Here is an 18972-nt window from a genome sequence, read left to right on the forward strand (position 1 = left end):
CGCTTGGGTTGCTAGATTCAGAAGTGCTTTTATGCCGAAATGATCCTGTCCTCCGGTGTTTCATGTCTGGCCCCTGTCTGTACATAGTGGTTGAGAAATATTGTTTCGTGCTTATATAATAGTAATACTAGCAAGACTATTAATTAGTCTCATCAAGCATTAGACTAAACTCTAGTAGTAATGATACTAGGTTTTGTCCGAGGAAGATTGTTTTAAGAGTAACGAAGTGCTGTCCGAGCACCGAGTCACCACCTTTCCAGGTGAGTGCATAGTTACTTTCATCTTACACATAGATATGAAGTATTTTATATAAATTACGCGCTATGTGTGCATACTATCTGAATACTTGCTGTCTATGCTGGAGAATGATTTTATACATGTTTTAAAATGATTTAAACTGTATATGTATTTTATATCTACAAATATGTTGGGTATGACATGGGTAGATGAATAATGAGAGATAAAAGATGATGTGAGTAAACATTGGCAGCTATAGACTTAGTTCCTAATAAATAACATCAGCAACTATGGACTTAGTGCCTATTGGACAAACACTGGTAGCTATGAACTTAGTACCTATTAGGTAAACACGGGTGGCTATGGACTTAGTACCTGTTAGGTGTTGGTAGCTAAGGACTTAGTACCTGGTAGATATGGACTTAGTGCCTGTAGATAAACGTTGGTAGCAATGGACTTAGTACCTACACTGGTAGCTTTGGATTTAGTACCTGATGAATGAACTTTAGCAGCTATGGATTTAGTGCAGTGGCAGCTATGGAATTAGTGCCTGTCTTATAAACCCTAGAAGCAAGGGACTTCGAAATGAACAAATGCAGGATAGATGACTCTTAGGGTAGACCCTTAAGAGTAAGGAAGATAATGGGGATGGGTAATTGAGTTGATTGTTTGATGTTTAAAAATAATAATTATATTATTGTGGGTTGAAAACCCTATGTACTCACCAGGTTTCCCAACCTGACCCACTCAAGCTTATTGGTATCACAGGTGTCGATATGAAGCTACATTACACTGAGAGATTAAACAGATGTAGATCATTAGGGTAAATGTATATAAGTTCTGTTTATGCTTTTGTTTTTGTATTGACGATGACATCCCAAATGTTTTAAACTGAACAAAAATACATTTCTCTGGAAATGATTTTGATAATGTATTTATCATGTTTTTATGGGAACAAATTCCGCAACATTTTTATTAAAAGAAGTACTCTGATTTTTATAAAGCATAAACAAAATCGGTCTTTTTTGACCGTGAAAATGGGGATGTCACAGACACCACTCCCTCCAGCCTGAGAAGCACGTTAAATGAGTAGGTGTATCATTCTTATACAACACGATCAAGTTAAGGTTTGTAATCGGTTGGGTTTCAACAAATAAATTGTTGAGTTTGCTTATCAAGATAATTGACCACAATTATTGAATCACCGTGAAAGAGTACATGGTGGACGGTAATTAAGAACTCTGCAGATTCACCAACAGGAGCAATAATTTATTGTTCAAGATGATCAGGCAGTTCCAAACATATTTTAGGCCCGGGACGAAAGGGAAAAAAAGGGCCTTTAACATAAAATTTTCATCTAGTTTTTTATAATAACTTAATAATTGAAAGAAAGTTACTTATACTAGCTTTTAAACATAACATTTATAATAATAATAATAATAATAATAATAATAATAATAATAATTTGGTCCCCTTTAAAAGATGAGTCCTAGACGGTCAACCCTATCGCCCACCCTCTTGGACGGCCCTGGACGGCCCTGAAGATGAGCGTCGAGTTGAGTCCGATCGGATCTAGAAACATATCCACAATCTACAAATCTCGTAGCAACCGGTTACACAAGTGACTACTACGTTTCCAAAATGACAGAAAAATAGCTACGACCTGGTGTGTGGGTGTTTCAGTTGCATGTTTTACTACATGTGTGTGTGGGTGTTTTTTTTTATTTCCAGTGTGTGTGTTTGTTTGCATCATATATATATATATATATATATATATATATATATATATATATATATATATATTTGAAGGTTTTGTTGTTTTAATGTGTGTGTGAGAGAGAAAGAAAGACATGTGCTCATTTATTTTTAATATTTATTAAATATAAAAAATTACTAAAAATAGAAGAATAGTTGAGTATAATAGTCTTTTCAATTTGAGAGGTACCAAAAAAACAAAGTTGCTAAAAAGACTACCGATCAAAAAATTTTAACAGTTTGGACATTTAAAAAAAAAATCATTCCACAAGGACTATTTTTTACAGTTTTATCATATTTAAACAAACAAACTCTTTGGATTTTTGGACTATTTAATTATAAAGACTCTATTAAGATAAATAAGAATCCATTCGCAATGCATCATTGCATCCAAGGTAGCAAATTATACAAAAAACTTTAAAAGTTTCCTCATCTTCTTCGTTCTTCATCCTTGATAATATACGATTCAATTTCAGCAAGCGACACAAGGGGCCTAACATACACCCCAATGGCATACACAGAATGGTTGTAAACACTACCATAAAATCCCCCAAATGAAACCTTTGGTGTAAAATTATACACAAACTGCGTAAGCGAATTGTCAACAACACGTCCAAAGGGTCCATACTTACGGATGTTGGTACCAAATGCAATCGAAACCAATTCGCCATTGTAGGCGCCATTATTATACTGACCACTTACAGAAGTCAAATACTCCCTTGGGTGATCAAATGTTACCTACATTTTTATATATACAAAAATAACAACTGTTTTGAGTTCAATGAATGTTAAAGAGAGATGATTAGATGGACATGCATGGTAATTAATACTAACCATATCAAATTTTAAACCAGTGAGTTCTCCACGAATTTCTGAACGAAACACTTTCCCATTTACAGCATATAGGAACTGGATCGAATCGATCTGATAGTGTCTATGTGAAATTAGAATTTGCACAATTGTAGTCCCTCCACCTTCGTCCCATATCGATCCTTTCATTTCTTTGGGACCCAACCTTAACATGTTCTCCATTTGACAGCGAGTAACTAATTATTCAAGTTTCCAAAACCCTAAAATAAACAAAGAGGATTCAAGAAGACTATATATATATATTCTTTGGTATGTTTTGTTGGATAGAATGGAATGACAAATGAATGGACATAGTAATGAAATGAAACATTATAATTCTATTGTCATTTTCGGTTACTATGGTAGAATAAAATAAACCATTAATATTCCATATTGTTTGAAAGATTTGAAATGATGAATGAACAGAATTAAATTAATGGACAATGACAAAATACCCTTGTAAGATATCTTTTCTTCAGCAAATTTCGATTATCATTCATATATTTAAAAATTTCTCCATAAGTAAACAATATTAAGACACATATTTCAAAATGCAGATAACATTCATCAATAATTTTTTAATTCAAACTCGTTGTTTTTCATACATTCATCATTCATGAGAACAAATAAATCCCAGAAAAGTAAATCATCGAAATCACAGAAAAAAATATCTCGAATAAAAATAAAGAATTGGACACTGGACCTGCACGGCCAAGAACCATTCCTTTGTTCTTCTTCATTAATTACATATCTTCTCCATAATCCATTTTCTTTGAGAAAATTAATCATTTTTTATCACCACAAGTTTCTTAAAAGATCGTATTTTAGGTTTTGATAAATGCAACGCCATTGTCTTCGTTAATTGCATATCTTCATAGCCATATTCTTTTCGTAGTACGCACATCAACGCCACCGTTAATCGACAGCGAGATTTTATTTTAGGATTTGATAATTTTAACAGAAGGCACACATACCTAGTTTAACAAAATCTGTAATGGAATATTGGGTTAGACAGAGACATAGAAGAGGATTTGACATGGACTAGGAGGAGATAATTAAGGGAATAAGGGGTGGTTTGGGATTCTTCTTTAAAAAAAAAATTGTTTTGTAAATGCGTTTATTATTTTATCGAGTTTTAAAAGAGTGGATTGACTTAAATGAAACAAAAAGGGTGTTATTATTCAAAGTCAAATATAAACACTAATCTATCATACATACCAATCTAACAAATCATGTTGACCTATTGACTTATTTTGAAATTTGAACGGTAGCCTATTTTGATTTTTTGTTTCCGATACCATCTTTTCCAGAAAAAACAAATAAAATAAATTATAAAATATATGAGATTTTCTTTATGGGTGCGGCTAATAAGACACCTTTAGACACCTCATTGACACATTTATAAAAAGTTAACCTATAATTAACTACTTATAATCAACTTTTTTAGAAAACAATGTAATTTCAACCAATAAAAATAAATATTTCAAAATTTAATGAGGGTATCTAGGTAAAATAAAATGTCTTTTTAGCCAACCCCTTTTTATACATACCAATCTATCCCACATATCAATCTAACCTGCTGACCTATTGACCTATTTTAACTTTGTGTCTGACTATCTTTTCCAAAAAAAAAATAATAAAATAATAAAAAATTATAAAATATATTTGTTGTAAGTTTAGATTTCCAAAAAACAAATACAAAAAACTATAAAATATATTAGTATAAATTTACCGGTCAAATTAAAAAAATAAAAATAAAAACTCATTCACAAAAAAAAACCTCTAAACAAAATACATCAATATCACTGGAAAACTCTGTTGTTGGCCGGAAATATCACCGGAAATATGTTGCTCGCAGGAAATACGTCGCCGGAGTATTTATCGCCGGAAATACAATAATTTCTTTCTATTTCTCTCTTAACATGCACTATATATTTATCTTACACCAAATACACACGAAAAACATACACCTCACAAACACCAATGTCAAATTGTAAAGATACACAATCTAAAAATGAAGAGAGAAAGAGGGAGATAGAGGTGGCGAGTCAATAGCCAGGATGGTCCGATGGTGGTAGCTAGGGTGTTCTGACGGCTGTAGCTGGGGTGGTCCGATGGTGGTAACAAGGGTGGTCCGATGGTGGCGACAACTTGGTGGCTTCAGTGACACACCCCTCTAGAGGCTGCCGAGAGAAAATGAGGGAGTGAGAGGTGGTGAGTCGGTAGTTAGGGTGGTCAGACATTGGTGCTTTGGTGGTTGCGATGAGTTGGCGACTTGGTAGCCATTCTAACGAGAGAGAGAGAGAGAGAGAGAGAGAGAGAGAGAGAGAGAGAGACACGTTTTTTCTTGGATTGTAGGATATCAAAAGAAAATTTAGGGTTTTATGTATTTATATGAGGAAATGGGTTGTAATTGGCTTATAGGCTAAAACAATGGGCTACTCAATTTTGCTGGACATATTTGATCTAAAAAGAAAAATGGACCTAAAAAAACAACTAGAGTTTTTAATTGATTTTTGCAATTACGTTTTTATTAATTTTTTTATTTCCATTTTGCAGTGAAAAATTGGCTAATATTTCAGAATTTTCTACCGATGAAGTATAATTTATAATCTTATATTTATATGTATATATTTATTTGATATATTTATCGATTTTTTAACATTAAATTTTTCTCTCAATTTTTATGTTTTTAGATCTCTTGAAGATTTGAAGAATTAGGTACAAAATGTGACGCGTTCTCAAGGTTTTGTTATAGTCACCAAACGATCGAATGCAACAACTTTTGGATTCACCTCTAAAGTATTTCTCTGTTGTAATCGTGGTGGTATATCCAAAAGTAAAAATGCGGAAACAAAAAAAATTAATTGTCCATTCGAACTGATAGGAAAGTATTTGAAGGCACATTATGGTTGGAAGTTAAGGGTCGTACGTGATGAACACAATCACGAACCATCAATGTATATGGAAGGTCATTCATTTGCAATATGATTGTCGGATAAAGAGACTCGTTTGGTCCAAAATTTGATAAACTTGAATCTTAAACCGCTACATATTGTTTCAACAATAAAGCTGCAAAATGAAAATAACGTGTTTTCACTGAAAACTATATATAGTTATCACCATAAGTTTACGATATATCAACGAGAAAGTAGAACCCTAATACAAAATGTCGTGCACATTTTGCATACTAAAGGGTATAATTATGAGTATCGTCTAAACGAAAGCATTAACGAGTTAGATGAGTTGTTTTTATGCACTCAATATCATTACAGATGCGGCAAGCATTTCCACATGTGGTGTTGATGGATGCTACATTCAAAACTGTGACAACCCAAAATTTTCATTCTGTACAACCATTCAATTCAATAGAAGTCAGAACAGTTTCTACTAACTTTCAAGCTTTTTGGAATAAGTTTGAGTGTTTTAAAGTTAGTACTTCAGGAGATAACAGGAGAGAGGATGCCCTAGGGTTTATTGTGCAACAATAATGTCCCAAAACTCCAAGAGTTTGGAGTTTACGACCTAAACAAAGGTGTTTACGGCCATAAACCCTAAAGGGGGTATAAATATGACACTTAGTCATTATTTACCACTTTTTCACATTTTCAAGATCCAAACTCAAATCCTCTCAAGTATCATCCAACTTTTATTCTTGATCTTCAACTTTGTAAGTGTTTCTATCCCTAAAAAGTTGATATCTTACTTAATCTAGTGATCTTACATGATTCCATCCGTGAAATCATTCCAAAAGTGTAGATCTTCAAGTTTCACCAAGAACACCAAGAACACACACTAGTGTTCTTGGACTTTTAGCACCTTTTCAAGCTTCTACCTAGTAAGTACTTCTATCCTAGTGTATATAAGACTTGTTACACTTCTAATCATCAAGAAAACACCCAAGAATCAAAGGATCAAAGGTGTTTACGATCCAAGAACACCTTGGACCGTAAACCCTAATAAAGGGGCCAAAGTGTGCCCTAGTCCCTACCAAGCCTTGTAAACTAGTTTAGATCTCATCCTTGATGTGCTTAGGACTTAAAACATCAAAAAGACCATAAACCATAGGGGTTTACGGCCGTAAACACATGGAGAAGTGGTCCATGGGCCGTAAACTCCATTTAGGAGTGAAATGATGCCACAAACACTTCCTTAGGCTTATACATGAAGCAGGATGCTTCCTTATGACTAGAAAAGCTTCAAATCGCAAAGTGGTATAAGTACCATGAGTTTACAGCCGTAAACTCATGGGTTTACGACCGTAAACTCAAGGGTTGATGGTCACAAAACCATAAACTCCAATAAAGGGTCCCCTTGAACCCTAAACTCAATAGCCAAGTCCTACCACCCTTAGATGCAATCCTTAGGACTTATAGCACTTAAATCAAGTGTTTTACATGCCTTAGGATGTCTTAACTTGGTTAATTAGTTGATTTATAACTAATTGGATACATATATGTGTCATTATATGTTAACTAGGATCCTTGTGTGTGCTCAAGTCTTCACTTGACACTTAGCATCATATATCAATCCGTTCATCCAAACCACTCACTACAGGTGAGTTCATACCCCCTTAATTAACCTTTTAAATGTTTTTCAATGTTTTTAAATGCTTTTATGGGGGGGGGGGGATACAAGTTGATCTATTATAGTTATTGATTAATGACTACCAGACTAGTGGATTTCTTACTTTTCAAACTATGTTTTCAACAAACTACTTTTCAAACGGTTTTACAAGCTCTCTTACATATCAAATGGTTTTATCAAACTCTTTTACATATCAAATACTTTACTTAAAGTCTTTTACATATCAAATACTTTACTTAAACTCTTTTACATGTCAAATACTTTACTTCAAATCTTTTACACTTATATTCTGTTAAATGTATATCTTTATAGATATAGTTATATAAGTAGGATTGAAAGGATTTAGAACTGATAACTCACCCTACCTCCTGTTCCTCGTTTGGTTGTGGACTTAGGGTATCGGTTATTTGTCCGAAGGTCGTTTGAATCCTAGTTATATATTATGTATATGTATATAGATATAAAAGTTCATTCTTTCCATTCAAAACCTTTGGGTAGCAAAGGCATACATACATGTTTATACATTCAAATCATACTACTAGTAAGCTACTATAGGTGTAGTTTAGGGAGTTACTAATACTGTTACTAGAACAATGAATCATACAATGAGTCAGCTCATACATGAGTCAATACATGCTAGATAGAGAGAGAACACACAATACAGCTAGTACACACAATACATTACAATACATGCTAAATAGAGAGAGAACACAATACAGCTAGTACACACAGTACATTACAATACAGGCTAGACAGAGGGAGAACATACAATACAGCTAGCACATACATTACATATACATTTCTTCAGTTATGTGAGCCACGTAACGGAGCATGGCATCACCTGCCATGGCCGTTTTGTATCCAGAATCTCCTTAATTGGGGAGCGTATGAGTTTGTGTATAGATCTATACTGGATTGACTATCCTACACCTTGCTGCTCGCTACAGTGGGACTTGTAAGTCTACGGGTGCCAAACGTCATTTCTTACGACGTCTTACATCGTCGTTTTTCTATAGAGTCGGTAGCAGGATACAGGCCGATCACATGGTACTTTAAATAATAATTGGTTTAAGGTAGTTAGTACAGCAGTAGTTACTTAATACAACACTACAGTACTATTTCATTTTCCCATTACATTCACTTTGTGAACATTCACACAATGCACTATAATGTAAAAACTATATTTTTGGTTAATGATAGTCAGATTTGGGAAAATACATACTCTTACGAGAGACACACACACAGATACTAGATGCCTTGGTAGAAGGCTACTTTTAGTAGGAAACATAGGGTTTTCTAGGAGAGTTCAAAACGTCTTACAAAACATCTTACAAAACATCTACAAATACTTTCGTACAAATACAGACACTAATATACTTATGATCTCACCAGCTTTAAAGCTGATACTTGCTTTCAAAATAACTTGTATTCTCAGGTCACTAGTAGACAGGTACCGGAGCCAGGTTTTGAGAAGATGAAGCTCGTTCAAGACTCATCTTTCATTTTGAATTATATTTTGGTGTCTATTAAATTTGGCAAGACATACTTGTATTAAAATTATATTATTAATGCAATGGATGATGTTTTTGCTTGTTTACTACTATTCATTGTTGTGATACTGTACATGACGTCCTCCGCCCCAGAACGTTTCCGCCGTTCTTGGTTTTGGGGTGTGACAAATTGGTATCAGAGCATTGTTTATAGTGAATTGAGTATATCAACCCATAAAAGATATACGGACTATAAATACAATAGGGATTAAAATACTCTGATAAAGAGTTTATACTTTTAAATAATAAAATATTTAATTAAGTATACATGCCTGCATTCATACTAAAATCAGTGTCACTAAGACAGAACAAAAGTATTACGATTGTTGGGCAGCACAAGTAGACTTAGAGACATATAGTCAAAACTGGGAAGATATAGCCTGATCAACTATATTATCCGAGGGTTGACTAGCATGTGCCTAAGTGTGGTTGTGAGGTCACAACAAGTCTAAAAACTTACCCACAATACCACAATGAGAACAATAGAACATAAACCTAAAATACTATAGAAGTATTTTGTGTGTTACTATAAACTACTTATGTGCTAGATTCTTATATCCCTTTTCTCTCGTAGATAACATGGCTGGATTCCATCCCCACGGCAACTTGTACTTCCCTAACCAAGGTAATGATGGAGGGTTTGAAGCAGAGCCAGAAAATGATCACCCAATCCCTATGGATGGTCACCAGTCTGAAGTCTTTGCAGATGGTTCTGACTCCGAGCCTGAAGTTGAGAACCTACCCCCGATGGCTCTTGTCCCGAATCCTAACCCTCGTCCGGCTTTTCAAGGCCCGACGCCTCTGTGGGTGGAAAGCTTGGAAACATGGAACCAAGGGCAAGATCAGCCCATGCCATTTAATGGAGACCGAAGCTTTTATGACCTGAGCGAAGGGGGCTCAGCAGACAGAGTCTTGCCAATCCTGGTCCGCAAAGTGGCCCGAAATGAGATTCAAGGCAGGATAGCTCTCCATCAAATCACGGAAGTTGTCTCCAATGCGAGAATGCATACCCTCCGCACCATTCGTCTGGAAGATGCTCGTGACAGATCTAGAGTAGACCATGAGACCCTACAGCAAGAGCTAGCTGAAACTCGAGTTGAAGTCATAGAGCTCCGAGTACGCCAAAGGGTGTACGAAAGATACTTACTTGATATGGAGCGTCAGCTGGCTGAACTGAGGGTTCACCCAAGGGATAATCATCCCCAGTAGGAGATATTCTACCTTTCTCTCCCGGGTATAAAGAATAGTCTTCCTATCTATGCTCCAAGTAGCACTTTTCTATGTAACTAACTTTGTACTGTAAGTACTTTATAGTTAGGCCAGTATGCCGTCAAAACTTTTGCTACTTCGAATATGGTGTAAGACCTACTCCAAGGTCATTTTTCCCAAATATATTACATTTTAAATATCAATGATATTGTCAGTCGGCTAAATTCTGTGCCAATCCCTGTTCAGATACTTTCGTTTTGCTATCGTTAGAATCCTATCTAAACCCTCACTTCGTCGAATTAATGAGCTATGGTGAATTAGCTCAAGGATTCCTTCCAATCCTTGTCAAAGGTTGGATAGCGATCGTCTTATAACCATTCTAGGAACTTACTTCTACTCGTTACTAGGACTGCATCATAGGGATGTAGGTCAAAACCCCTGAGAACTTACTCCTACTCTTTATATGAATAGTCGAAATGCATTTAGGTTCAACCATAATCACTCACGAACTCATTTTCCTTTCCATAACAGAATCATGTCGTCACCCAGAAATAACAAGTCGAGCAACGAAACCCCTATCCTTCACATCGACGCCGCTACTTTCCAAGCCACGGTATCAGCTGCCGTGGCAGCTGTCCTTGCAAACCTCAGCGCTAACAACGCAAGCAAGGCTGACAAAGGGGTGGACGAATCCAATCGTTGTATCAATCCGGGAAACCAACAAATGATAACGGTCACAGGCTTGCAAAGCAGTAAAACCGAGAAAAGAAAACGAAAGCGCCAAGCCCAAAAGGAGCGCAAGCGATCCCAAAGACTTGCCATACAACAGCAACAAGTGACAACCCCTGCCATCCCAGTACCGATCAGACCATACGAGGGAAAGCTTCCAAAGTGTGACAAGTGTAGCTTTCATCATAATGGAGCTTGCCATGAAATGCAATGCTACAATTGCCACAAAATAGGGCACCATGCTCGTAACTGTGGAGCACCGGCACGACCCATCACTCCAGTCCCTGACATCGGAGTCAGCCAGGCTTGCTATGGTGCCGGTGAAACCGGACACCTTAAGAGGAATTGTTCGAAAAGGAGGAGCAGCGAAAGCGACCGTGTCTACATAACCCTGACCCGACACATCATTTCCACCACCAATGCGGGTGCTAGCCAGATGTGTCATTTATGTGGTGAGATAGGACATCTCAAGAAGGATTGTCCAATAACGAAGAACTCAGGCGCAGACGGGAAGATACTAAGGATTACAGCCGCAGGAGAGACTATTCCGGACCCACGTTGAAATACTAGGGCGTTTTGTAATAGTAGACTTATAAACTGTTAAAAACTAGTGCAACTCGGGTCTTATCTTTTTGGCGAGACCCCGTCAGTCAAGGGACTCTCGTGCTGCGTATACTTGCTTTTGTAGTATACCCTGTTCGCAGCAGTAGTCTTATAGATAAACCTAAGGTACTTAAACTCTGTAGAAGTTGCACTGTGATGTTTTGAAACACTTTTATTATCCAGACTAACGCCTTTTATTCCGAGTAGTCCGACATTAACGTTTAACTTGAGTAAATTCGATCCTCGCAATGCCAGTTTCATGCATAGTTTATTTTCTCCGAAATCGCCTTTCTAGCGAAGCCATCATTCCAGAACTTCGAGGTACTCATGCAGAGAGTACCTTATGTCTCGTATCATTCCCGAAGACACTTCAGCAAAACTCCCCGGAGTACCACTCGTACAGTACGTCAAGCTCAACCCGAAGGCCCATACGATTGATCTATCACTGGAGAAGGTATACGCAAGGGTGGTATATAATCAAGGTTCTAAAGGCTTAGAATTGGTAATTCCGCTTCAACTTCTTTTCCTTGTTTGGATGTGGGCTTGAAGAAGAATTATTTATTCGACTGCCTTTTCAGTCTTAATTATATACGACTCGTATACACGAAACTGTGATTGATGAACCACATATGACTTTTGATATGAACTTTAGGACGGAGACTGCCCAAGACTACGAGTGATGGTACTGCCATGCAGATAAACTTAGAATCCAAGTAAATGCCCTTCTCACCGATCGAGTTAATAGATCCAGATAGAACAGAAAACTCCCAGGATTACCTCCGCAACGTCAAGTCGAGTTCAGAATCGAATTAGTTCCAGGGGCTACCCCAGTAGCCAAATCGCCCTATCGCCTAAAACCTGCAGAGATGCAAGGACTATCCTGTAAACTTAACAAACTGCTCAGCAAGAACTTTATAACCAAGTTGCCCAAGACAACGGGTGGACTTGATGCCATATGGGTCATTGTCGATAAATTGACCAAGTCCGCACACTTCCTGCCTATCAAAGAAAAACACAAGATGGAGAAGCTTACAAGAACTTACATAAGGGAGATTGTACGACTGCACGGTGTTCCCATATCCATTATCTCGGACAGAGATAGTAGGTTCACCTCGAGGTTCTGGCAGTCGCTACAAAGTTCCTTAGGAACTAGACTGGACATGAGTACAGCCTACCATCCACAGACCTACGGACAAAGTGAGAGGACTATCCAAACCTTGGAAGATATGTTGCGAGCCAGTGTGATCGACTTTGGGAAAGCATGGGACTATCCTTAGGATGCTTCCTTATGACTAGAAAAGCTTCAAATCGCAAAGTGGTATAAGTACCATGAGTTTATGGCCGTAAACTCATGGGTTTACGACCGTAAACTCAAGGGTTGATGGTCACAAAACCGTAAACTCCAATAAAGGGTCCCCTTGAACCCTAAACTCAATAGCCAAGTCCTACCACCCTTAGATGCAATCCTTAGGACTTATAGCACTTAAATCAAGTGTTTTACATGACTTAGGATGTCTTAACTTGGTTAATTAGTTGATTTATAACTAATTGGATACATATATGTGTCATTATATGTTAACTAGGATCCTTGTGTGTGCTCAAGTCTTCACTTGACAGTTAGCATCCTATATCAATCCGTTCATCCAAACCACTCACTACAGGTGAGTTCATACCCCCTTAATTAACCTTTTAAATGTTTTTAATGTTTTTAAATGCTTTTATGGGGGGGGGGAGGGATACAAGTTGATCTATTATAGTTATTGATTAATGACTACCAAACTAGTGGATTTCTTACTTTTCAAACTGTGTTTTCAACAAACTACTTTTCAAACGGTTTTACAAGCTCTCTTACATATCAAATGGTTTTATCAAACTCTTTTACATATCAAATACTTTACATAAACTCTTTTACATATCAAATACTTTACTTAAACTCTTTTACATGTCAAATACTTTTACTTCAAATCTTTTACACTTATATTCTGTTAAATGTATATCTTTATAGATATAGTTATATAAGTAGGATTGAAAGGACTTAGAACTGATAACTCACCCTACCTCCTGTTCCTCGTTTGGTTGTGGACTTAGGGTATCGGTTATTTGTCCGAAGGTCGTTTGAATCCTAGTTATATATTATGTATATGTATATAGATATAAAAGTTCCTTCTTTCCATTCAAAACCTTTGGGTAGCAAAGGCATACATATATGTTTATACATTCAAATCATACTACTAGTAAGCTACTATAGGTGTAGTTTAGGGAGTTACTAATACTGTTACTAGAACAATGAATCATACAATGAGTCAGCTCATACATGAGTCAATACATGCTAGATAGAGAGAGAACACACAATACAGCTAGTACACACAATACATTACAATACATGCTAAATAGAGAGAGAACACAATACAGCTAGTACACACAGTACATTACAATACAGGCTAGACAGAGGGAGAACATACAATACAGCTAGCACATACATTACATATACATTTCTTCAGTTATGTGAGCCACGTAACGGAGCATGGCATCACCTGCCATGGCCGTTTTGTATCCAGAATCTCCTTAATTGGGGAGCGTATGAGTTTGTGTATAGATCTATACTGGATTGACTATCCTACACCTTGCTGCTCGCTACAGTAGGACTTGTAAGTCTACGGGTGCCAAACGTCATTTCTTACGACGTCTTACATCGTCGTTTTTCTATAGAGTCGGTAGCAGGATACAGGCCGATCACATGGTACTTTAAATAATAATTGGTTTAAGGTAGTTAGTACAGCAGTAGTTACTTAATACAACACTACAGTACTATTTCATTTTCCCATTACATTCACTTTGTGAACATTCACACAATGCACTATAATGTAAAAACTATATTTTTGGTTAATGATAGTCAGATTTGGGAAAATACATACTCTTACGAGAGACACACACACAGATACTAGATGCCTTGGTAGAAGGCTACTTTTAGTAGGAAACATAGGGTTTTCTAGGAGAGTTCAAAACGTCTTACAAAACATCTTACAAAACATCTACAAATACTTTCGTACAAATACAGACACTAATATACTTATGATCTCACCAGCTTTAAAGCTGATACTTGCTTTCAAAATAACTTGTATTCTCAGGTCACTAGTAGACAGGTACCGGAGCCAGGTTTTGAGAAGATGGAGCTCGTTCAAGACTCATCTTTCATTTTGAATTATATTTTGGTGTCTATTAAATTTGGCAAGACATACTTGTATTAAAATTATATTATTAATGCAATGGATGATGTTGTTGCTTGTTTACTACTATTCATTGTTGTGATACTGTACATGACGTCCTCCGCCCCAGAACGTTTCCGCCGTTCTTGGTTTTGGGGTGTGACAAAAACAAGCAAGTATAATCTTCCTTTTCTGGAGATTGTTGGTGTCACTTCTACGAGAATGACGTTTTCCATAGCCTTCACATTCATGCATAGTGAAAAAAATAACCAATTACAGGTGGGCATTGCCTTGTCTGAAATTGACAATGAATGACTCTTTTTTTCCTCGTGTCATCGTCACCGATAGAGATTTGGCGTTGATGAAGGCGTGTAGAGATGTTTTTCCACAAAGTAATCATTTGCTTTGTAGGTAGCATATATTCAACGATATAACAAAGCATTGTAGACGACATATCAAATCATAAAAGACTTGGGGTTCTCTTCATCCAATGTGGAAGAAATCAGTCAAATCTCCGACACCGAGTGCATACATGCAAGCTTATGCGGACCTTCAATCATTATTGTCCAAAGATCCAGGTATCATTAATATATATCGTGAACTCTTAATTTCTTTTATAATTATTACTCATTCAAGCATACTAATTTGATTTTTCTTCACATTTTAGTTGTTTTTGGGTGTCTTTACAATACTTGGTTGGAGAAGTATCCCGACAAATTTATATTATTGTGGACCGACAAAAGTACCAATTTTAGAAATTCAAAAACAAATAGAGTTGAGAGCTAGCACTCTAAGCTGAAAAAACACCTAGCATCTCGGAAACATGATTTGGACAAATTCATATATATATATATATATATATATATATATATATATATATATATATATATATATATTATTGAAACAGTTATACAGTCACAAGACACGACTATCAAAAAGAGTTTCACAATGAGCATAATCATTCGTAAGCCAAAAGTTTAAGGATGAGATATTCAATTCATTGCGACATCATGTTTCAGACCATGATTTGGATAAAATCTTAAAAGATCTTCATCGGTTAAAAGGATTTGTACAAACTCCTGAGAATTGTGGTTGTCAACTATAGACATGTTTTGGTTTACCATGCGCTCACGAAATTGCGATATATATCGATGCAAGTATGTCAAATATATTGTATTAAATTGACAAGTTTTATATGTATAATCACTTTATAATATTTTTTCTTTTTTACTGCAGGTTCGCCTATTCTGTTGGATTTAATAGATGTTTTTTGAAGAACGCTTGATTTTAAGCCTTGTCTATCTGTGGATTATGAAAATCTTAATTTTGATGATCATATGCAAAGGTGGAAGGAGAAATTCAACAATCAACCAGTTCATGTTAAACGCGCCCCGCCCGAACTGCATAAGGGCCCCGCCCACATCATAACGGGCCTTGCCTAAATCGCATACGGGTCCTACCGATAGCATAATGGGCCCCACCCACAATGATATATATAAAACAAACATACATACACAAGAGTCAAAAAGACAAAAAGCACATACAAGCATATCATCAAGTGTCATAAAGACCACTATCATCCTACAAACATAATCCACTGGGTCGACATTAGTGCCTTCAACCCATGTGTACAGTGAATAGACTCACCTATGAAACAATGATCAACTGCAACTGCTACTACTACTGTTAAGGCATATGCTACCAACCACCTATATGGCCATATAAAGTACACCCTTAGCTTTTCTTCCAAGACTAGGGGTTTGACCATAAGTCGAAGCAAGTCAAAAGTCAAAGTCAATAGTCAAAGTTGAGTCGCCACGTCGTGGCCATACTTGGTCACTTCGTGGCCCACATGTCTAAACCCAATTTGAAACCAAGTCAAAGGAGTAAACATGCCACGGTCCTCAACGTCGTGGCCTTCCTTGTCCATGTTGTGGGCACATGATGACAAAATAGTTGGTCTGACCACAGTCGCCATGACGTGCTGACCTGTGCCACATCGTGGTAACTGGGTTCCAAACAGCTTAATGGATTAAGCTGGTTTCTTCAACCCCACGAGCTTCAAAGCCCAAATCTAGTCCAAAACATGGTCTACAAGGATAGAGTTTCTAACTTTACCCATTAGGACCATCCAAAAGGTCCAAAACTCAAAACCTAGGTTCCACAAGGCATGGGCTTAACCATTAAGCATTTATTCCTTTAAGTCGGAGTAACTTTTCCAGAATTGTTTCTAACACTAAAACCAACGTAAAAGTTGGTGCTTTATAGATATGCATGTCCAATGCATGTGTTGAACCCATATTAGGTCAAAAAGAGAGTTTATGACCTAAATCCAATGCATGACTTCAAAATACAACCAAACGTCATATCCAAGACACAAACTACACCAACTTTCCTAGAGATTCATAAAGTTGCAAACTTTATGAGATCCCACCATTCTATCTAACTAGGACAAGAAGATTATGGGATATAACTCAAGATCTAGCAACCTATCATAATAAAAATAGAGTATAGGACACTTACAAAGGTCTAGAAGAGTGTCAAGGTGAAGAATGGAGACTTGCTTTCTACAACCTAGATCCCTACTTCCTCCTTCTTCCTTTAATAGCTTCCAAGAACACCAAAAAGAGCTTCAACAATGGAAGAAATAGATTAATGTTTCTTCAAGGCTTGAGGAGGCCGATGGAGGCTGAGGATGAGCTAACCCTAGCCTCCTTATTCCTTTAAATAGGGAGCAAACCCGGAAAATCAGGGCATGCCATCAGGTGGCTGCCACGCCGTGGCGGCTAAAATGACACATGTGTTATAATCCAAACTTGCCACGTCATGGTTGTCCTTCACCACGTCGTGGCAACCCTAATTATGCCAAAAATTTAAATATAAAGTACCTCACAAATCCAGATGTTACATCTCTCCCTCACTTGAATCAGACTTCGTCCTCGAGGTCCATCGCCGAAAATAGCTCGGGGTAATGCCCTCTCATCTCCTCATCAAGCTACCATGTCCACTCCAAACCCTTCCGATGTTGTCATTGCACTTTCACCAATACTACTGTCTTGTTTTGCAGCCTGCCTAGGATCATAACCGTTCTCTCTATGTAGTTTAGGTGCTCGTCTACTTGAATGTCCTCCAAAGGAACCACTGTGGAATCATCTACCATACACTTCCGCAGTTGAGAGAAATGAAAAGTGTTGCGGATCTGACTGATCTCTTTAAGCAGCTCCAACCGATATGCAACCCTGACCACCCGGGCAATAACCCTGAAAGGACCGATATATCTGGGGCCCAACTTGCCCCACTTCTTGAACCGGATGACACCTTTCCAAGGTGACACCTTCTGGAGTACCATATATCCAACTTGAAACTCCAATTCAGATCAACACATATCTGCATAGCTCTTCTTTCGGAACTACGCGGTCTGCAATCTCTCAGGCACCTGTTGGATCAAATCGGTAGTCCGGAGCACCACCTACGTGCTACTTATAACTTGCTGACCGACCTCGCCCCAATGGGAGATACGTATCCCCGCTACCGTCAGAATCCAACACACAAGCCTGAAACATATCCTCCAAAGTGTGGATAGTCCACTCACTCTGTCCATCGGTATGTGGATGAAAAGTCATGTTGAAATGTAGACGAGTACCCAACTCCTCATCAAATCTATTCCAAAATCTGGAAGTGAAGCGTACATACCAATCCGAGACTACTGATACTAGAACCCCATATCATGTCACAACCTCTCGGATACAAATGTCTGTCATTTTCTCCATAGATGAGAACTCTTGATCAATCAATCCACGATGACCCAAATGGAATCCACCCCCCCCCCCCCGGTGCTGTCCGTGGAAACTTTGTGATAAAGTCCATTGTGATCTCTTCCCATTTCCAAACGGGAATACCCAATGACTCCATCTTTCCGTGAGGTCGTTGATGCTCGGTCTTGACTTTCCTACAAGTCAAGCACCTTTCCACATACCAAGCCACATCCCGTTTCATACAGGGCCTCCATCAATCGGGTCAGAGATCTCTGTACATTTTTGTCTCACCTGGATGAGTAGATCCTCCATCAGTACTTGTCGTGCACCACCCCAATACGGAACCCAAATCCTTCGATGCAAGGTCAGCAATCCCCTACTGTCATAATCGAAAGAGGACACCTTCCCCATAATGCGCTCACTCTTGCGGTGCTCCTCTTTCATGACCTCGACCTGAGCCTCACAAAACTGCTCCAATAATGGAGTAATCAC

General features: G+C 37.5%; 1 protein-coding gene across 1 annotated transcript; it reads right to left on the bottom strand.

Moving 5' to 3' along the window:
• Positions 1–2396: 2396 nt before the first annotated feature.
• Positions 2397–3888, bottom strand: LOC145122627 (inactive protein RESTRICTED TEV MOVEMENT 1-like). The gene is made up of 3 exons (XM_079058194.1): positions 3545–3888; positions 2827–3062; positions 2397–2730 (listed from the first exon to the last, which is right to left on the bottom strand). Exons 2-3 carry the CDS (start codon positions 3022–3024, stop codon positions 2422–2424), a joined length of 507 nt encoding a protein of 168 aa, XP_078914320.1. The 5' UTR covers positions 3025–3062; positions 3545–3888; the 3' UTR covers positions 2397–2421.
• Positions 3889–18972: the final 15084 nt, after the last annotated feature.

This window comes from Lactuca virosa, chromosome 6, assembly GCF_052849685.1.
Source record: "Lactuca virosa cultivar CGN04683 chromosome 6, Lactuca_virosa_CGN04683_v6, whole genome shotgun sequence".
Taxonomy (NCBI): domain Eukaryota; kingdom Viridiplantae; phylum Streptophyta; class Magnoliopsida; order Asterales; family Asteraceae; genus Lactuca; species Lactuca virosa.

Bases quoted from the DNA above. Each gene is read 5' to 3' on its own strand.
- LOC145122627 (XM_079058194.1), bottom strand. From the start codon at position 3,024: ATGGAGAACATGTTAAGGTTGGGTCCCAAAGAAATGAAAGGATCGATA. The intron at 2,731-2,826 runs GTTAGTATTAAT...ATAAAAATGTAG, and splicing joins CTGGTTTAAAATTTGATATG to GTAACATTTGATCACCCAAG.